Here is a 23,206-nt window from a genome sequence, read left to right on the forward strand (position 1 = left end):
TTCATATATGTTGTCAATTTGGTTAACGATTCTATGTTCGTGGTCAATAGTACATGACATTATTTAGAATTTGCTTTCTTACTTTGTGCTCTATGCCTTGTCAATCCCCAATTTTTCATGAACAATCAAAATTTGAATTTGAGATGTGAGTATTTTTTTTATGAAGATTTTTTGAAGATATGTCATATGACTTTAAGAAGCCGAAGAAATTTGGGTAAGTTTCTTTGCATTAATTGCTTGTGAAAATTACAGCTTAACACGATGACGGCAGGTCAAGGAGATGCTTAGCACCTAAAGGCTGATAACAAACAAAATAATGGTATCATATTTGAAATTGACTTCTTTCGATAAGTTATTATTTTTAAAAACTATAAAATATTTCTGTAAACAACAACTGTTAGAACTTTTTTTTTTTAAGGAAAAAACTGTTAGAACTTACGTTGGGATGTTTCAAAATTTAAACAAAGTAGATGATGATGAAAATAATTCGAATTTCATGAAGAGATCTCAATAAAATTTAACTCCCAGACATGTTGGATACATGTTGATACCAACAAATTCTCTCTACAATATTTTAGAAGTGAACTGCACGTACCACTGCAAGTCTATAACAATTTAAGCTACATGCGATTAGATGCGACTAGGGTGGCGATTACAATCATTAATCCCATATTTATCTAATTCTTTCACTCTGCGACTCATCTAATCCATCCACTAGATACAAAATTAACCTGTGTATTAGATGACTATTCTATAGTATGGATGAATCACAATCTATCCATTTATTTATTTTTAATCCAATGGTCGACCTCCATTATTCTCCACAAGTTTCTTATGTTATTTCTTTTTTTTAGAATTTTAAAAATAAATTAGCAAAATTAAAATAAATAGTGAATATGGGCTTAACCTCAAGGCCCATCTTGCTGAAAAGGAGAAAAATTATGGGCCTATCTTTTTTTTCTCTTCTCTCTTTCATTTTTATTCATTTCCACCCCCAAAATTCTCTAATTAACCCCAACGTAAGTTAACCACCGTTCAGTACCAATGTCAGTTAACTCACGCTGGCTACCAACGGCAGTTAACTTGCATTGGTTACAGGTCTACTATCAGAACAAGGATTCTTGACAGAATTGTTGTTATGTTCTTTTTAAGCATTTCATCCAAGGTTTTACAACTCGAGAGTTTACCGTAACTTGTTTTACCTATGTAAACTCGTACCAGTTTACCTAAAATTAAAATTATATAAAATTTATTATATACATGACATATGTAAACTAATATAAAATTGCAAATAGGTCAATGATACAAAATAAGACTTAATTATAAAGACAAAATATACATAACTACCATAAAGAGTTATGTTCAACTTAGCATCAAAATACAAAATTAACTTGCAAAATCATAAGTTTCATAAGACTCTAAACCATAAAAAAAAAAAAAGTTTCACAAGTTTTTAAAGTTGTTAATAAACCTATCCAAAAAATAAACTAGTTAATTTTTTCAAAAGTTCAATCCTTCTAAAGTTTCATAACATCATTATCATTGGTGTCTTCATCTCCAACTTCATCAAATTCTTCTCAAGATGATAAAGGGTTTTCAATATTAAAACCAAATACATCGTTTGAACTCACTTCAACATTAATTTCAGTACCTTGGGCTTGAAAAAAGAATTGGGTTTTGAAAGAGTATGGACAAAAAAAGCCCCAAAATTAAAAAAATAGAAGTGTTTTTTTAAACGTAAACTCGTAAACTTGGTCGAGTTTACCCGAGTTTACATGAGTTTACCGAGTTTAACACGTGTTAACTCAGTCAAACTCGTCAAACATTTCAATTTCACCAAAAATCGAGTTTACCTTCAAATTAACACATTTTTGGTACCTAAAAACATAAAATCGTGCGAGTTTACGAGTTAACACTCAATTTGTGGAACACTGATTGTAAGCACTACTAACAGAATAACAATGAGATGAATGCAAATGCCAAATCCATCGATCACCTGATCCAACCTGTAAAACAACTGGAGTTAGACGCCCTACACACTCCCTCACCAACTCTTCCTCCCAAGCGAACAACCTCTGACGCCACTTCCACGCCTCTCCATTCAGCCCCCACCCCATAGAAAACATATCCACCACAGTTGTCAACTTATTGCAGTTAACTCGTAAAATCTTTGAAAACAATCCTTCAGAGGCATACCATCCAACCACGGATCTACCCAAAACAGAGTAGAGTTTCCATCCCCCACCTTCCGGCTAATATTATCCCTTAACCACCCTCCATCCACTTGTCCCACCTCCTCTCTAATATTTCTTATACTCTGCCACCACATTGATCCATCACCCTTCTCCACACGCAATCTCCCCCCTTCCTGTCCATAACTTGCACATAACATCCTATACCATAAACTATCTATATACATCAACATCCTCCAACACCATTTACCAAGCAAAGCTAAGTTAAACTCCTTTAACCTCCTTACCCCCATGATCTTTATTCATGCACAAAGTATCCCATTAATCCAAGTTATTTTTCTAAAATCCTCACCACCCCCAAAAAAAATGCATTAAAGATAGATTCAAGGGAAGAAATGATACATGAGGAGGGCCTTGAAGAAAGAAAGAAAGTAGATCGGAATGGAGGACAACACGTATTTAAGGAGAATTAAACGACCTCCCATAGAAAAGTTTCTACTTTTCCAACCTGACAACCGGTTTTTGATCCGGTCAAGCAGAGGATACCAAAATCTCAGTTTTGTAGGATCTCCATCAATAGACAACCCCAGTTCAACTTTATAAATTTATAATTGGAATTATAAAAAAACAGAAAATAATAAAATATTATTAAGTTCAAGTCACATTTTTTTTTTTTTAAAAAAAAAAAAAAAAAGGTGTGAGTGGTTAGTCACGTATCGACTATAAATGAACAAATTGCTTAATGAAATTGTAACACGTCATAGAAAATGATTCAATTTCTATATATTTTAAATTGATAGATGTATGTTATATTATAGTTATTGTAGTTATGTTACTCCTCCATCAAAATAATAAATATTGAAATAAGATAATCAGAACACAAAATAAAAATAATGTTGTCTGATTGTTCCTAGTCGTATAAGAGTTTGTGAGCGTTCTCATTGGTTTCGTTCTTCAGCTAGCACTATAGAAGGTAGTCGCTCTCATGCAAGATTTGTTCATATAGTCATTTTTGTTCGATTGATGCACAACAAACTCCCCATCGATGAAAATTTGTTTTTACAGGTGCTGCAATTTAGTCTCTTTGTGTACTATTTTTATGGAAACCACAAATCATCTTCCTCGTCTTCCATGAACCCTAAAGCTTTCAAATTCCAGGTTCATCTCCCTAAAGCCCTAGCCATTAAGGAAATAATTTAACGTCCTCCTATCTTGCCTTCGATCAAGTATAATATATATGACGTCGAGTCCAAATGATTGTGGTGGGATTTTTAGAAACAACAATGTTGAATTTTTAGGTTGTTTTGGTGTTAATATTTGGCATTCCTTTTGTTCTTTATTCTAAAATTATAGGAGCAATGAATGCAATTGAAACAACTTCTGAAAAAGGTAGGAATCATTTTTTGTTAGAATCAAACCCTAAGCTGGTTAACTTTTCAAGTCTCCACACATTGTACCTTGACAATTAAAGAACACATGGCTCAATTAATTGTATGAATTTTGTGTACATAATGTCTTTCATGGTCTCCCACATTTACAAAGAAGACAGTCACCGTGTTGATAAAATTACTATGCCTGGTCTTTCCATCCATAGTGAATTTTGGTGGGACAACACTCCTTCTGTGATAGGGTAAGACTTCCATATTTTCACCTTTTCTAATCCTTGAGGGTTTAAATTTTTGGTCTCCCTCTTTGTTTTACCTTTTCTCCATCTATTTACGTATGGTGGACTTGCAGACAACATATGCATTTTCCTCCTTTGAGTAGTTCATTTTTTATTATATATATGATTTAGTAATACGTACCAATTCTAAATTTGCCATATTTTTTTGCTATATATTTTTGTAGGGCATTCATTTCCACCCATAGACGAATCTAGAAAAGGAAGCTTGCATGAGCCACTAAAATAAACTATAATATATAAACACAAAATTAAAGTTGTAATAAGCATCAAGCACGAAGTTGAAGTGACAGAGTTTGACGAAAAAGTTTGGGTGGGTACTTGAAAAAAATGAATTACATATTTTACCACTGTTATAAATTATGAAACTATTTTTGTATAGTACACAATTAATTGAAGGAATTTTCAGTTGACATGATAATATAAAGGAGGTTTAAAACCCCCACAAATAGAAGAAGGTTTGTAAACCTCCGCTAATCACAACCTAATATAAGCATGACAAAAATCATGCATGTCCTTTTTTTTTTTTTTATTTTTTTTATTTTTTTTTATGCATGTCCTTTTTAGAACCGCCGAAAACTAAAATTGTTGAAAAATTGATTAAAATCTCACAAAATGGACCTTTGATCTTTAGTTTTTGATTTTTTCATATGAACCACTACTTCACTTTACGGAAATTTAGATCTGCTGAAAACTAAAACTTTCACAAAGTTGTTTAAAATCTCACAAAATGAACCTATATTGTTAATTTTTTAATTTTTCCGAGTGGGGTGTGGCCGGCCCACCCCAACCTATGAAAGGCTCTGCCACTATTTCGACACATTATTTTAATATACTTTTTTTTAGACATTTAATGTATTATTTGAACATTAGAATTTAGATATCATATGTGGTATCATATATATTATCTTACTTGTACACTTTATGCAAGATTATATATGTTTTTTTTTTTTAAGCCAAAATGGAATATATGACATATATAGTGATAATGACTTTCTTATGTGAGAATGTGAGAATATATTATCAGCTTTTTAGATTAAAATGAAGGGTCTAAATTTAATGTACCATAAAAACATCACATGTACCAATTCCTTCTTCTTTTTCTCAATCGTAGAGATGAAAAGAAGAAGGTGATGGTGCACGTGATGTTTTTATTGGTACAGTAAATCTAAGCCCTTCATTTTAATTTAAAAGGCTGATAATATATTCTCACATTCTCAAATAAGAAAGTCATTCTCACTATAAATAAGATTTGCATGATGCCCTCTCTGTGCTAATAAATTCGCTTGTTTCTTTCTTTTCAAATAATCCAGCCTAGTACTTTTAAAAAAAAATTGCAGTCCCAAATTGTCTGCTTAACCTTCTCTAACGAAAAAGATTTTACCAACTCGCCACTATTTGTTCCATCCAATGACTTAAAATTTAAAATATCCACCTTAAGTCGATCGATATTTCCAAACTTAAAATGAGCCTCAAAGTGACACTATACATTATTTCTTTTATTGTCTTCCCCTTCCACTTAATTTTCCATTCACACTAATTGTAATGATAACATTTGATGGACGTCTAGAAGACATATTTTCATGGAAAAAATTTAAAATTAGCATTACCTTCCTTATATATGTTATTTGCACGTCAATATAGATATCAAATACGATTACTTCTACGTTCTACTATAAAAAATATATGATTGTTTATCAAAATAAAAAAAAAGTGATATCAAATGTATTATAATTGTCAAGGCTTTTCCAAATTCACATAAAAATTAAATGACATTGTGGTTGACATATTTTTTAACCTAAACATTGCATTTGCCATTAAAATATATTTCTTAGACCTTTTCTAAAAAAGTATTTCTTTTTAAAGTATTAGTATATTTACTATATAGCACATAATAAAAAGTGAAAATAGACAAGGAGGATCGTGGTTCCTCGAAGTTTCCTCACCTCCTCATCACATACAGATGTGAAAACAAATAAAAATTAAACTATTTGTAGTGTCAAAATGCTTCTATTATTAATTGTTATTTTGAGTATCGACGAAAAAAAAAAGCTGCTTCGAAGCACATGAAGGCTGAAGCCAAAAGTAAAGGAAAGAAATACATTTTATTAAAAAATTATCGTAATAATAGTAAGCTCTACCAAATAATAAGCAAAAACCAAAAAAAAAAAATGGTAAGCTCTACCAAATAACGAGGCAGATCCATAATGGTGCAAAAATACTGAAAAAGCTTTTCCATTTAATAGATTAAAGCTCCTTGACTTTGTACACTTTGGAATTTGTTTTCATATAAAAGGATTTCCGTAACCAGTATTCAAAAATCCGAAGGTACTACCTCTAAAAAAAAAAATCATAAGGTACTAGTAGTCCTTACTTATCACATATACATAAATTATTTATTAAATGACGTACGATATTTAAAATAAAACTAATTTAAAAATCAATTTTCTGCAGACAGAAAGTTTATGTCATAAATATTAAATATCTTAATCAGTGGAGTTGTCGGAAGCATTTGGCCTGTCCAAAATAGTATTCAACTTTGCGTGAAATACATCTGGTTCACTACTCATTGACAGAAGCATCCGGTAACACATTGTAAATAATCACTTGTATATTTTATTTTTGAAGTAAATATAAATATACAATTTAAATCTTACAAGCTCGTCCCATGAGTTTAACTCAGTTGGCAGAGACATTTCTTAATTTATGCAGGATCAGAGGTTCGAACCCTAACATCCCACTTCTCCACAATTAAAATGTATGAGCTCTAATCACTAGACTATTTGACAAAAGAAAAATCTTACAAATGCAAATTAATTCTTAAGATTATTAAATCAGATATACAGTTGATAAAAAAATGAGATTTGATTGGTCTCATTGAGTAAATAGTTGGAGGTTGATTCCTAATTTTTACATGGAGAAAAAATTTAGTTGAAAGAGTGATTCATTTTTTATATTTTGTAAATTTAGTTGAAGATAATTTGGTTTGCTTGTGTGTGGGTAATTTGGAAAGAAATGGACAATTGTGTCTTTAAAAAAGTAGCATCTGATCCTTATGCCTTCCTTGATAAAGTCAAGCTAGATTGATTTCTTTGGTTGAAATCAAATATTGTTTCGTTCCTTTATAGCTACCATGAATGGTGGCGTAAACCTCTTCTATGTATGGATATTTCCATATAATTTCTTCATTTTTTGTTTTACTGGTGTTAATGTCTTTAACATCTAAACTGGTGTAATTATTTTGGTGATTCACTTTCAGCACGTCTTGTATGGGGTGAATTACTTGTGGTTCTATAATATATCTCATTTTACCTTATTAAAAAAAAATCATCTAGATCTTTTGACGTAATTAATCAATGTCAAATGACTGTTAAAAAGAAAAATCAAATGTGTTATGAAAACAAGTAGCTATTTGAGTATGTCTCTTATTGAGTACTTGGTCAATTTATATAGGACCCTCAAAACTTGACCCAATCCACATCGACATACTTAAGAAGCCAAAATATTCTTAAAAACCTGATTTAAGTAAACTTTCAAAACTAAAGCTGGCCAATAGGCCCCAAATTTTTCATCGATTTTTTAATGCTATTAACTTATTTTAGAATGAAGAGTATATCTATAATTAGTTCTAACATTCATATAATTAATTATACATAAAATTTATACAATATTGCACTATTATCTTGTTTTGATATAAAAGTGAGAGACCATCCTATAAATGCGGTTGGACAGATTAAAAAAGGCTAAAATTGACTCTAAGCTATAAAATCAATTATTATTATTATTATTGTTATTATTCTAAGGTATAAAGTCAATTCTTATTCTTTTTTTAGAAAATATCTAATTCTGACGTGTTTATATGCTTTCGAGTAAAATTAATGTTGTTTTAAGTATTAATTCTACTTGAAACTTAAATATAAACTTTTTATTTTAGAATTGATTTTAACATTCAAATTTATCTTTAAACACTTAAACTCACTTTTACATAAATATATTGGACATAAATTACATTACCTTCAATTCAAACTTAATCGTAATCAATTCACTTAAAATTAGTGGTTGTAAAACACAAAACCCAACATATGTTTTTTTTTTTGAAGAAAACATATGTTTTATTTCTACAAAGGTCATAATTGATTATGGAGGTCTATAATTAATTCTTACATATTTGGCTGTTTTCGAGTAGAATTGATTTCTCTCTCGTAATTTATTATACTTAAGTAAATATTTGTAATTTTTTTATCTATAATTTATTTTTACAGACAAACTTATAATTCAACTCACTTTTTTCATAAATGTATCTAAACACAAATCATTTTATCTTCAACTTATTTTTAATCAAAATCAAGGCTAAATTACATTAGAGTCCTTTAAGTTTAACATTTGTAATATATTAGTTCTTTAAGTTATTTTTGTCCCACATCAATCCTTTAAATTTACAAATGTGTTCAAAGTTGTCCATAAAGAACGTTGCAAAAATGATGAGATGAATGTTAAATGTGTGACATGGCATGCAACACACCATTTGATGTCGTTTTGATAGTCCTAGGTGTTAGGAATTTCACAGGTCAGAATCAAACAAACAAAATCAGGGTTCCTAAAAAAATAGAAAATGAAAAAAATAAAAAGGGGTTTATTTACGAACAATCAAATATGTTTTTCTCGAATAAGATAAAATTTACTCTCGTAATCAATTTGAAGGGCAACTTCAGTTGTTCTTCTTTGAACAGTTAATATAATTAGCTCGATTTGAAGGACAAATATGCTTTGATTATTATTACTCAAATTTATTATTTGAGAAGTGTTAAAAACATACTCTTTTCGTATAAGTCTTATATTTTGCAAATGGATTTCATACAAAATGGGAAAATCCACGTGAATTTTATTTAATAAAAATATAAATATTAGAGTGAATGATCATAATATTTCTTGTATTAACAAATTTATACAAATCTTCTAAAAACAAATTTTTACAATAGTATTTTTTTGGAAGAAAGTGAAAATGGACGAAAGGAGTACACAAAATCCAACACCGTGTATAATGGTGGTGTGTGTCTGTCTGTCTTTGTCGGTTTCTCAGAATACGGATTCAAACCAATACAAAGACTCACCGCGCTAAACGACAAAATTGTGATTATTAAATCACTCGTCCTTCACTTCACTGTGCCATTTGCCTCCACAGACAAGTGGAAGATACAAACTTGGACACGAAACGAAACACCCTTCTATTCTATTTTCACTAGACCCAGTCTACAACACAACATAAATTAATATACCCTAAAATAACCTTAGTTAATTAACCTCACTTAACTATTTCATTAAGATTACTGCCAATAAAGATTGACTGCAAGATTATGGAGTCACTACAAGATTATGAATTTAACTTCTGCTGTCAACGTGATCGATTGATGATCAATAAATATCTTTTAACGAATGATATATAAATATCTTTGTAAATATTATCTGAGTATTAAAATTTGTCTGACTCTAGTAAGTTTTAAAAATCCAATTCATGTACACATTTGTCTATTTTATTAATCAACTTCACCTCCTCAATCTTACTCCCCCTTAACTACCTAATTAGTCGATATTTATTTAATATCCAAAAAAAGATATAAAATAATGGTATTCAATCTTATAATTGATTAATCTATTTAGGACCATTTTAATGATCATTTGTAGAATCTATTTAAAGACGGAATAATTTGTATGAATTAACTCACATAAATTGACATATGACAATTTTATTTATTTATAAGTAACATTATAAAAATTTGATTCTAAAATCAAGAGAAAAACACACTCAAAAGTTTAAAATTCATACTACCATACAAAAGTTACTTACCTGTTACGGTTAATTTAAAGAATGTGAAGTGTGTGTATGAACTCTAAAGAGAGTTATGTGTATAAAGGTATTATTTGTCAACGGGTTTTTGGATTCCAAAGATTAGAGTTTCTTTTAGTTAAAGAGAGAGAGAGAAGCATTATTGGACTTGTGGTAGTTGGTGTGGGTAAATGAGCAAACCAAAGTAACATAAAAAAATAAAATAAAAAATAAAAACAAAAAATAAATGAAAAAGAATAAAACCTTAGCAGGTTGACCGGTGGATATAGATAAAGATAAAGAGAAAAACAAAACAAGAAAGAGCTAAGAAGCCAAAAAAATACACAAACCCTAGCAAACAAAAAAAAAACAAAAATACCAAAAAAGTTTTGAATGCATCTTAGATTTTTCCTTGTTTGTACAAAGATTATTATTCAAGTTTTATAGCTATAGTTTATAGCTTAGGTTAGTTCAATATTCATATCAATATTTCCCAATGGTTGATTTAGACAATGTTTCCACAGCTTCAGGTGAAGCTAGCATCTCTTCCTCTGGTAATAACAATATTCAATCACCAATTCCAAAACCCACCAAGAAAAAGAGAAATCTCCCAGGAATGCCAGGTACAAATTAATATGTTCATTTTTTTTTCTTGATTAATTAATATTAATAATTTTTTAATTTTTTTTTTGTTGATTTTTTGAAGATCCAGAAGCAGAGGTGATTGCTCTGTCACCAACAACGTTGTTAGCTACAAACAGATTTGTGTGTGAAATATGTAACAAAGGGTTTCAAAGAGATCAGAATCTTCAACTACATAGAAGAGGACATAATCTACCATGGAAACTGAGACAAAGATCAAGTAAAGAAATTAGGAAAAGGGTTTATGTTTGTCCTGAACCTACTTGTGTTCATCATGATCCTTCTAGAGCTTTAGGTGATTTAACTGGGATAAAAAAGCACTTTTGTAGAAAACATGGTGAGAAAAAGTGGAAATGTGAGAAATGTTCTAAGAAATATGCTGTTCAATCTGATTGGAAAGCTCACTCTAAAGTTTGTGGTTCTAGAGAGTATAAATGTGATTGTGGAACCGTTTTTTCCAGGTTCTTTTTTATTAAATTTTGATTTTTGGAATCTGTTTATTGATTTTTATATGCTTCTGAAAAATGGGTTTTGTTTTGTTTCTGAAAAAAATTGTTTTTTTATGTGTTTGATTTTGAAGGAGGGATAGTTTTATCACACATAGAGCTTTTTGTGATGCGTTGGCAGAGGAGAATGCAAAATCTCAGAATCAAGCTGTTGGGAAAGCTAATTCAGAATCTGATTCAAAGGTTTTGACCGGTGATTCGTTGCCGGCGGTGATTACTACTACTGCTGCTGCTGCTGCTACTACTCCTCAATCAAATAGTGGTGTGTCCTCTGCTTTGGAGACTCAGAAGCTAGGTAGATATTTATTTATTTATTTATTTGTGAAAACATGAAAAAAAGTGCAATTTTTGTTTTCGGGGTTGTTTTTTTGTTTTGTTTTTTTGTCATGTTTGATGTGGTTAAAATTTGATACTAACAAATTCAAAATTTTGTTTTTGGTGTTATTGTTTGTTTATGTGGTCTTTGGTGTTTAGTATTTTTTGTCTGGTAATGTATTTTGTTGTGACTTGTTTTTGTGAGAAACAGGATCAAGTGATCTGAGATTTGGGGCATGCTAATTAAGTAATGAAAATAAATCACTTAAAAAGGTGTTTTTTGTAATTGTTTGATCTAAATTATGCATTGGTTGTCAAGGATCTCAAAAGCTAAAAAAGAGAAGATTTGTTTTTAAGAGTGGAAAAACTATTGTTTTCTTCATTACTTTACTTCTGAACTTTAATGTAACATAAAAGAAAGGAACCAACTTTACTTGTCTATGTGTTATGAGTGGTTGCTTTTGTTTAAAATAATGATGTTGTTCTGTTCCTGCTTTGCTTTTCCTTATTCTATGTTTTGATTTTTGCAGATTTGCCAGAAAATCCACCACAAATCATAGAGGAACCGCAAGTTGTTGTTACTACTACTGCTAGTGCTTTAAATGCGAGTTGTAGCAGCAGTACTAGCTCAAAAAGCAACGGCTGTGCCGCTACCAGCACTGGCGTGTTTGCGAGCTTGTTTGCTTCATCAACAGCTTCAGCTTCTGCGAGTCTCCAACCTCAGGCACCGGCGTTCAGTGACCTAATTAGGTCCATGGGATGTACAGATCCTCGTCCTACAGATTTCTCAGCACCTCCATCGTCCGAGGCGATTTCTCTTTGCCTTTCGACTAGTCATGGATCATCAATTTTCGGAACAGGAGGGCAGGAGTGTCGCCAATACGTGCCAACACATCAGCCGCCCGCGATGTCTGCCACTGCATTACTTCAAAAAGCAGCTCAAATGGGCGCTGCTGCAACAAACGCCTCTCTGCTTCGTGGGCTTGGAATTGTGTCGTCTTCTGCTTCTACTTCATCTGGTCAACAAGATAGCCTGCATTGGGGTCTCGGACCAATGGAACCAGAGGGTTCTAGTTTAGTTTCAGCAGGACTTGGACTAGGTCTTCCTTGTGACGCAGATTCTGGACTAAAGGAATTGATGTTGGGGACTCCGTCAATGTTTGGTCCTAAGCAGACAACTCTTGATTTTCTAGGATTGGGGATGGCTGCTGGTGGCAGTGCCGGTGGAGGTTTGTCTGCACTTATCACATCAATTGGCGGAGGCAGTGGTTTGGATGTTACCGCAGCAGCCGCATCCTTTGGTAATGGAGAGTTCTCTGGCAAAGATATCGGAAGGAGTTCGTGATATTTTGGCCGCAATTACAACTGCTAGTGTTATTATCAAGGCAAATTTTTTGGTTGGAAAGTAAAAACATTTGCTGTCTTATGAATATTTTGAAGTTGCTATGCAATATGCAATTTTGGATCAATGAAACAGGTAATGTGCAAATGGGGTCTTGTTGATTTGTCTTGCACTATAGTGCCAGAAGAAAGACTATATATTAAAGGAAAAGAAAATGTGACCTTAACAAGGTACAATGTGCTTGTTTTGGACAACACAGGCTGTGAGAAATTAAGGGTATGTGCATATGGTTGTCTTAAGTTTAAGGGACAGTGGAGCATTTGAAGATCATGGTCTTGTTTTTGGTTTATTGGACAGTTTTGATCAAATCATGTATTCCTCCGTTGGATGATTTGGTCCGTAGCTGTAGGTATAAATTAGGATGCTAGTAGTAGTAGTTTTATTTGGTTGTTGGAATTATTGTCACATTTGTGGATTTCCACGTTTGTCCATTGTTTGGCACTTAATGCGTGATTGAATTTTAGTAAGTAATTAATGTTCTTAGTAAATGTCATAAATTGTAATTATTCTATATTCTTTCAAGTTAGAAAATTCCCAACCTATTCCCACTTTAGGTAGCTTTATTTAGTAGCCAAGTTGCATTAGCAACCCAACCCATTTTTTTGATAAGAAGTAGTAAACTTTTGAACCACTGAATAATTGTTATTTAAAGGACATTTGAGCTGATTTGTTTTTTTTTTTTTTTTTGCTTTTGGTTTTAGACATTTATTTGGGCTTCTTTTATGCACAAGTATTTGCATTTATTTTGGCTGGTAAAAAAGGATTTACATGAGTCTTTTTGGGTACAAGCATTAGTGCTTTTATTTTGTATATAAATGACAATGTAGTGTAAAAGCATCCTTATTTTATTTTATTTATTAAAATGGCACTTTAATATTTTAGTAAATGATTTAGAAATCTGAGTGATGTGCAAGAACAATACTAATGGGATACACATACATATTTTGCTTTATGTGGCTACATTAGGTTAATTAATGTTGCTATTTGAAAAATTATAATTACTTGCTAGCATTAAAATAAATAAAAAATACTTGCTAGCATAATTTACCGAATTTACTATTGGCTACATTTTTCCCACAAGAAGTAATCTTGTACGAGACATGTCAGATAGGACAAAATATGGATATCTCAGTCGGAATTTGAACTTCAATTTGCTACGTCGTGGAAGTCTGACCTCTCCGCTAGACTCAACTTTTGCATGTTACTATTATTTACGTCTCTATTAAGATTACATCTATTCTGTATACAAGTAGTTTCATTTGGTAAATATATCGATGATAATTTAACTAGTGCTGGTTAGAAAAATGCTAAAATGCACGATCCGTTTGCATGGACGAATGCACTATAAGGCATGGTGTGGTTATAGCCACACCAATTTTATTTTATTTTTTTAAATTTGTTTTACATATGAAGAATGTCTATTAGAACGGTCGAAGAATGAGCAATTTTCATAGCAATAGAAATAATAAAATGTTAGAGGAGGTTGATGGTTCATTTTGTTCAAATTAACAATTGTTAAGGTAACAAATGACACGAGCTAATTAAACTACTAAAGCTGTTATTTTAGATGAATATGACATACTCTCTTCGCTCACTATTATAAATTATATTTTAGCTCGTATTTGGTCTATAATATATGACAATCTAGTCTATAATATAGACCAAATACAAAAGACTTTTTTTTGTTTGATAACAAAAATATAAGATAAGAGAATCGTGCTCAATTCAATGAATTGAGTAACATCTATTTTGTTTAGATACACTATTGATACAATCTTTTAGATATGTTATGGATCTCTTACAGCATTGCTAAGTCTTATGGATATTTTTTAAATTTCTAATGTTGATGTTAATATCATGGATTTTTTAAAACATTGATATTTTGTAATTGTTGAACTTTTTAAATTTCTTTGGATATGTTGATGATCTTTTTAGAATTGCCAAATATTGTTAATATATAATTTATTAGTCATTGCTATTGAATCATTTGTTTGAATGTTAAAGAAGAAACATAATAATACGAGACAATTTATTGGGACCAAATTGTTTCTTTAAATTATTGTTAGGGATTTAGTCGTTCAAGTTTTATTTTTTCAATGTTATTTTTTTTAAGAGGTTAAAACAAAATATATTACCACGTCAAAAGGCCCTTCTGGCACAAGATGTGTTTAAGACGAATCATTAAAGTTAAAGTCTTGTAATACATACTTCCTCCGTCCCAAATTAGCTGAGCCATTTTTTCTTTTCACACATATTAAGACAAATGTATAAATGAAGAAGAGAGAAAAATGATTTTAAGTGTTCTTGTTAAGTATTAATGCATTCTCCACTATCATAAATGCATAGTGGAATATATTGAATTGGAAGTTGTGAAAGTAGTACTAATTAGAGTTATAAAGGGAAAAAAGTAATTAATATTGTATTGAAAAGTGAAATGACTCAGTTATTTTGGGACTTTTTTTTTTTTTTTGTGCAAATGACTCAGTTATTGTGGGACAGAGGGAGTAATAATTACAAGGCGATTCCCTCAAACAAGAGAAAAAAACTAGAAAGCAACAAAAATTAGCCTATGTCTAGTTAAGTGAACGGACTAAGCCACCAACCATGATAATTGAAGGGAAGAGTATCAAATTTCAACTTCAACCACGTGTATGTTAACAACTTAATCTGTCCACCACGTGCATAATAGAGCAATCTTTTGCATTGAAAAATTTGTCGTTTCTTTCCTTCCATATTTCCCAAATTGTTGCAAACCAAATAACCTGAGATAACGAACGCCTTGACTTAGCATCACCACCAAGAAAACTGAATTGGTTAAAATGATATATCAAAAGGCAAAACCGCACGAACTCCAAACCACCGCAAAATATGAGACCAAACAGAACCAAAAAAAGTACAATGTAAATGTTAATTTTTATTTTATTTTTCTCAATGACCAAATTGAATCTCATAGTTTTTCTTACAAATGGGCCATCGCTCTATATTTTGAAATTAAATGTTAACATCTTTTGAGTTATGTATTCGAAGTGGTAAGCACCACTTATAATTCATATAACCAGGTCTTAGGTATGAATAGAGCGAAGGTGTTCTTCCTAGTAATATCATCATTTATCAGTCGAGTTAAGTCTTTTTGACTTTTGTGTCAATGCTTAAATTCTTTGACAACATCAAATCCTATTCTCATTTTTGTCTGTATCTTTGATTGTCTCATAAGATGTCCAAACAATTGTTATTCAAATAATATACATCTTTGTGTTATAGGGTTAATGTTATCATTATTTGACAATACTCGAGAACTTAGTTCGGATAAAAATTCACTACTTCGAAGAAGAATTTGAACCTGAAAGTATACTTCCAAAGTGATCATGTAGCCAGGGGAGAATGTAGCTTGGTCGCTCCAGGGATTCATAAACAAATTTCTTATTGATGTGAGATGATATTTCCACTGCCTTTTCCAATATATCAAACAATACCGTTGAATATTTACATAACACATATTACTATTATAAATTTAGTTTCAATCACTATTTTGTATTTCTTCAAATTTCACTCTTCTTATAATAAAACTAATATTAATTAAAATGACTCTCGTTCATAGGATGAGATTTAAAACTATCATTTTGACCATGAGAAATTATATAATTGAATGCACGAAGAATAATTAAAATTATTATTTTTCTTTGCTTCTCTTGTGCTTTACTTTATATGTACTAGCGAAAAGATGAGCACTCACGTGTCTGTCTTTCCATTCTTTTTATTGCGCTAACGTTTAAAAATTATTAATAGTGTTTTTTGCATGACATTCAAAACTAAAAATTTAAATGTTTGTTGCTTTCAAGTTATAACAAACCAAACTAATCATGATTATTTATTTAAATGACACCAAAAACATAACAAAAAAAATATAATCTAATTAATTTTTTAATGAAACCGACAACCATCTTTATTATAGAAAAAATTATTTAAGAGTATAATTGGGATAATGAAAAAGTAAGTATAAATATACTCATCTAGTTTGTTACACTTTTTAAATAATAAAGGAAAATATATATATATATATCGAGTTATTTGTATTCAAAATTGAGGGCATTTTTGGAAAGGAAAAGTCAGCCCAAAAGAGTTGAAAGAAGTTGTTTTCTTTATATATAATATAGAATATAGTATAGGTATATAAATTAACGATATTTCATCACTTTAAATTGGTGGATTACATTAGATACAAACGCAAATTCAACCTCATTAAAAAAAAAAAAAATTGCGAACAAATCACAACTTCTAAGTCTAAATTGCCTATAAATACCATGATAACATTAAAGTGACTATAGTACAATGATCTTCAGATATGCAAAATATACGACCTAATCATTGGTTGAATTAGTTATTTATTAAAGTTGATCTATCAATCTGAATTACACGATCATCACAACAAGGTGAAAACTCAAATCAACATCAAATAAATACCAAAAATCAAACAATGCCACACTCAAGTAACAAAATTAAAAATAATTAAAAAAAAAAGTAACAAAATTAAGAAAGAAAACTCAATCTACTTGAAAATCGCTTATTTACGGTAAAAGAGAAAGGAAAAAAAATGCACAACAATGAATCTTATTTAAAACTTGCAATGAGTCGTGACTTTATAAAGTCTTTCTTGTAATAACCTTGGAAGCCCTTCCAACACTTTGTCCCTGTGATCTCCCCCCCTACATGTAGCTCCCATGTCTAAGTATCCAATTTATATGATATTGTTAGTTTCATTTGGAATATTCCTTTTTTTTTTTTTTTTTAGTCATACTGTGGTGTAATTAGCAAAATGTGGGGATATGGATAGTAAAACCTCATTCTTTTTAGTATCTTATCGTTCGGTTTAGGGCTTGAGCCATTTTTATTTATTTTTCAAACATAACCATCCATTAGTAAAAATAAATTAAAACAATTACTTTTTCCACCCTATACTCTTTTTGTGCACTCTATTCTTTTTTCTAAAATATCCTTTACTCGGATTATTTAATATGAATTCCTAAATAAGGATTTTGAACTATGCAAACTGAAAACTACTTAAACCCAAAAATGATGTTGTAAATTGATACGATCATCTATGTTGACCACCTTATTGTCCCCATATAAAATGCAAAACAATTTAGATAATATGAATCATCAACAAAGACCATGGTATCATAACCCACACCCAAAACTAAATTTAAGATTTTTTTTTAGAAGTATTGAAAAATGAAGAATGAATGAAAATATTGAAGGATGCAAGGCGTAAGACATCCTAGACTGTAACCACAGTCAAAGGAAACATGTTTAACCTTTAAAATTCAATAAACAAACCTCAAATCTTCCAAAAATTGGATGTAACGTAACAATCCACAGTTTGAGATGGTTCAAATTAAATAGTCCAAATACATTTCTAAAATATTTCAAATTATATAACAATCCCAAACTGTGTTGGGTTTGGCAAGGCTAAGAACACATGAAATTTAATTCCCGCTACATACATTAAAAATAACAATTTAAGAACATAACAAATTCAACAACGTAATACAAGAGTGTAAAACAACATAGTAATACAAACACAAAAGATCACAAATCGGCCAATCTTAAATCTTCTTTTGGTCTATCCATGAGAGCTCTAAAAAAAATTCTCATTTCATCTCACACTCTATCATTCTCTTTTATATTTTTCTTCAACAATGTTTCTTGTTGGCCTTTCATACAAAAAGCCCTCTCATCTTGTAGGAATAGTATGAATGCATGGTTAAAGGGAAATGTTCCACTATAAAAACGGACACACTCTACTTGGATGTAAGGTTGCTCCTCAGAATCTCTTTCATCGAACAAATTTAGTTTCATTTATCCCTCATCTTCTTATACTTTTTCTCTAAAAAAAAAAAAAACTTTGTATAATTTTTTTTTAAGGAACCAACTTCGTATACAAGTATACTTCTCATAGGTTTGGTCCGTTTAGATCTTTTTCTACAATGATTCGAGCCAAGCAAGCATACTAAGTTTATTTTTTTGAAAGTTAAATTTATTAAAAATGATCAATACACGCACAAGGTGTGCATGTAAAGATGCCAAAACAGCAAACTTTGCTGCAAGCACCGGTACAAGCCTCTATAATATGACATACCACAACTAATACATATAGTGATATAGGTAACAAAATATCAGAAGAGCGATGCTATAAAAAAGCCTGACACCACCTAATATTGTTAAAGATACAAAAACTCCAATGTTTACATTCACAAGTTGATCCAGAAAAGCCACCACTCCTAGTTGAAATAAACCAGAATTTCCAAAACACAAAAACAGAAACTTTTAAAGTTAAAAGTAATTTAATGAAACAGTATCCATGTGTGCAATAATTTCAAGTCGTTGACAATAAAGATTGAGCATATACCCTAAACATGTTAGATTTGTTCATAAGCAAATGATAGAGGATATACTGAAATGGGATTTTGAAAGGGGAGTAGATTGTCTCAAGTGACGGAAGAATGCAGTGGAATCGCACTCACACATTTTCATCCACTTGAATTGGTCAAAATCATTAAATAGTTATATTGTAAGGTAAAGATTTACACCGGTAAAGTTTACATCCTCACCATTGAGTGGTGACAATGGTCTTCGCAGCAGCCTATCATTGTCACCACTCACCACACCACATCCCTAGTAATAGGAAGAACTTTCAATAAAATTCGGTTTTTATTTTATATTTTTAGTAGGAAATCAAATTCAAATTTTAATATATCAACAATGATATTTGGACATATCATATTTTCAAACACTTATTTAACACACAATTTTCTCTCTTTTCATCGCATCACCGATTATCATATCTACCACGTTACTCTTTTTTTATCTTTCTCTCGCAAAGATGTATAGACTTATTATACGGTGTCTACAACATATTTTCCCTTACATATTTGGGATTGCAAGGCTTAATTTTTGGAGGGTTCGAGTGGTCGAACAAATGCTCCTGTTGTCATTACCTGGGCTGTCTTGTCTCTGATCAAATCCATCTAGTTATGTGATTTGGACGACAAAAATTCGTTTTAGAAGTGAACCATTTGAGTTGATAACGTCATTCATAGAAATGGTAGAAAATAGTATCAATACCACAAATCTTTCTGACTTTTTCCTTACACCACAAAGCTAGTGTCATAACAACTCACGTCAACTAGTTTCAAATTACCGCAATTCCGCAAAAGAAGATTACGTTTATGAAATTGTGAAGGAATCACATGCAGAAAATAAATAGATATGCTCAGTTTTCAATTTCTTTTCCCTAAAAAAAATTGAAAGTAGAGCTAATTATTTAGTAACAATTTTCTTTCATAAGTTTATAATATTATTTTATGAGGTTATAGTGATGTTTTAGATGTTACTTCTACGTTTTTGATAACATTTGAGCTTATAGTCTTAAGTATATCATATTTTATCTCATTTTTATCATTACTAATAAGAAAAAATTACTATAAAATTATTAAACAATTTTGCTTATTTATAATAATCTAAAGTAACACTTAATATAGAAAGACATAGTATGTTTTTTTTGTTGGAAACCGGGTATCTCCCTCCACGCACGCAACTGCAGAGACTAATGCATGCTTAAGGTTGGATTCAAACTCAGGACATTGATTAAGTTAGAAGAAACCTGTGCAATTTCATTTAAACGCTCTTAGGTAATTAAGAGGGAGTCTGTTTGTTACAACTTTTACGTGAAAAATATAATTTTTTAACAAAATAATCAATTTTAGATGTTTTTATCTATTTGCTATAAGTTTTTAAAAATATATTAATTTGAAGAAAAAAGAAATCTATTTCTCAAAAAAAAAAAAAAAACTAAAAATTATTCCCAATGAGAGTATGTTTTCAACAACTTCTCAATAATTTTTTTTGTTCATAATTGATTTAAAAAAAGGTTTTGATTATGGTAAACACACACAAGAACAACTTCTATTTTTCTTTTAATTATCTAAAAATCAATCTCTAAATTATTAGATATCAAAATTAATTTTTATTTATAATTTGTAACAAATTAAATAGGCTAATCAATATTCAAAACAACTTTTGCATCCACCCCAAATGGTAGAGCTTTGGATTTATATGTGCCACTATACCATAGAGAAGATAGAAGATCCTCCACTAATATTCCCACAAATGAAAAATCACATCCTTCAATTCCTAGACACACTTTTTCTTTTTCTTTAGGAGTGGGGTGAATGGAGACCTCTTTATCTGAGCCATGATAGAAACCGGAATCTCTCTTATTACATACACTCCCAATATCTCTCTTCTTTTGTATTCTTCAAGCTTCCCTTCCCTATGGTTTTCTCTAACACGTCATTTTCAGTCCTTCCATGGATCCTTAATGGTTAAGTATATTGATTTATTTTGTCAAATAATATATATTGATTTATGTGATGTATATATGATACTTTTTATTCATTCAATTCGTGCATGCATCTGTGTTTTTACAACTCATTTAATTAACAAAACTATAATATAAATAAATCTTTTTTTTTTTAATTTGAGGCAAAATATAACATAAATCTTGATATTTAATTTTACACTTTTAAGTAATTAAGTCCCTTTTTACATTTTCTTTTTCATCTTTCCAATTCATTTTTCATCATTATATACCGTAAAAAAACCACTTTTTCATCTATTTTCTCTCTTTTCTTTATCGCCTATCTCTTTCTTTTCACTCGTCTGCCAACTCTTTATTTATATAAAAATTTCATCACCTTTACAATACCTTTAAAAATTCGCAATTCCATTAATGATTAGCTTCGATTCTAGAATCGTAAAGGAAACTATATAGACGAGATATATTTAATTTATTATGACATGAGTGGATTGAAATAACCTATTTTTTCCTTGCCTTGCATACTCTCCAAATTTAAAACTAATAATTTGAACTAAAACACAACAACAACTGAGAGAGATAAATATTCTTAATTTTATTTAAAAAAAAAAGAGAAAAATCATAAGAAAAAGAACAAACATCAAAACCAGTAAAGGTATTTATTTTTTTGTTGTAACTTTTTGAATGTTTTTTCAAATATAATCTTATGAAAATTTTTGAGACACTAAAAGTACTTATTAATATTAACAAGACAAACATTTTAAATAAGTATAGTAAAATAAATTATTTACGTAGTAAACACATTTAAAAAGTCGTAACTTTTATTTTTATAAACAACTTCGAAAAATTAAAATTTGTTTTTTCTATAATTAAGACGAGTGGTAATATATGTTGGAAAATTCTATGGTGAAGTCATGAGAATAATTTTTCTGATTAAGTTAATACTATAGCATCAAAAGTTCAGTCTCCATAATATCATCAATTCATCAGATTAACAAGAATACACATTTTATCCTACCTTGTTTTAAGTGTTAAGTGTAACACTTAAAACTATCACATGATGCCAACGATAAAATAGTACATGTAAGTCTAAAATGTTGCAAGCATCACTAGATGAATTACTATTGATCATTAATCAATAATCAACAATTTAAAAATGAATCAATCATTAAGATTAAGATTAACTTTTTCAAAAAAGTCAATTTCATGATTGCACCGTAGAAGCTCCCTAATATGTTTATAGAAGTGTCGTTGTTTTAATACGGGAAGAATATGTAAAAGATAGATTTCAGTCCCACAACACACATATGTGTGATTTTTGAGGTTCAAACAAACAAGAATCGGACCATGGAATAATCGATCGATCGATCATAGCAACAAGTGTGCTTTTGACCAGCCTTTCAATTAACTGATCTTGCAAGAATCATGAATGAGGTGATGCCAAATGGTAGTAAAGGAGTGTAGGAGACATTTATGGCCAACATTTTCCTAAATTGGGTTAACGATTTTAAATTGAGATTGAAAGTCGCTGTTAATCTCAAAATCTTTTATATCATGTCGGAAATATAAAACAAAATGATAGATAAATGACATTATAGCTAATCCTTATTTATTAATTTTGTTAGGTCAGCAGTAATTTAACCTAATTTTTTTACTCATTTGCTGTATTAGGTTAGCACTAATTTAACCTAACAAATTTCATCTAAAACAATGCATCGCGCAAATTTCATTCTCATCCTCTTGCCTTTTGTTTTTTGCTATCCTCTTGCCTTTTTTTTTTACAATATTTTGTACATACTTATTTATTAATTTTGTTAGGTTGCAACAATTTATCATTATTTATTAATTTTGTTAGGTCTGCAGCAATTTAACCTAATATTTTTCCGCTCATTTGCTGTATTAGGTTAACAGTGATTTAACCTAACAAATTCCATCTAAAAAATGCATCGCACCAATTTCATTCCTATCCTCTTGCCTTCACTTACTAGAAAAATCCATCGCACCAATTTCATGCCTTTTTTTGACAATATTTTGTAGACTTTTTTTTTTCTTCGATGTAATGGATCTTATTGCAATATATTATCTTCTCCATTGTTTATGACCCGGGTGATAGCACGGGTAAAAGTTCCAGTGAGGTTTAATCTTTCTTTCTTTCTTTCAAAAAAAGCTAATGAGGTTTAAGAAGAAAGATCGTTATTTTACCAAAAGATTCTTATTAAAAATTTCAAAATACAAAACTTAAAATCATCCCAAGAGAGCCTTGGGTCGTG

At 30.3% G+C, this 23,206-nt stretch overlaps 1 protein-coding gene across 1 annotated transcript; it reads left to right on the forward strand.

Moving 5' to 3' along the window:
* Positions 1-9,981: 9,981 nt before the first annotated feature.
* Positions 9,982-13,110, forward strand: LOC112417474 (zinc finger protein GAI-ASSOCIATED FACTOR 1). The gene is made up of 4 exons (XM_024773245.2): positions 9,982-10,320; positions 10,404-10,800; positions 10,920-11,140; positions 11,691-13,110. The coding sequence occupies exons 1-4, from the start codon at positions 10,194-10,196 to the stop codon at positions 12,503-12,505; spliced, it is 1,560 nt and encodes a 519-aa protein (XP_024629013.1). The 5' UTR covers positions 9,982-10,193; the 3' UTR covers positions 12,506-13,110.
* Positions 13,111-23,206: the final 10,096 nt, after the last annotated feature.

This window comes from Medicago truncatula, chromosome 8, assembly GCF_003473485.1.
Source record: "Medicago truncatula cultivar Jemalong A17 chromosome 8, MtrunA17r5.0-ANR, whole genome shotgun sequence".
Lineage (NCBI taxonomy): Eukaryota > Viridiplantae > Streptophyta > Magnoliopsida > Fabales > Fabaceae > Medicago > Medicago truncatula.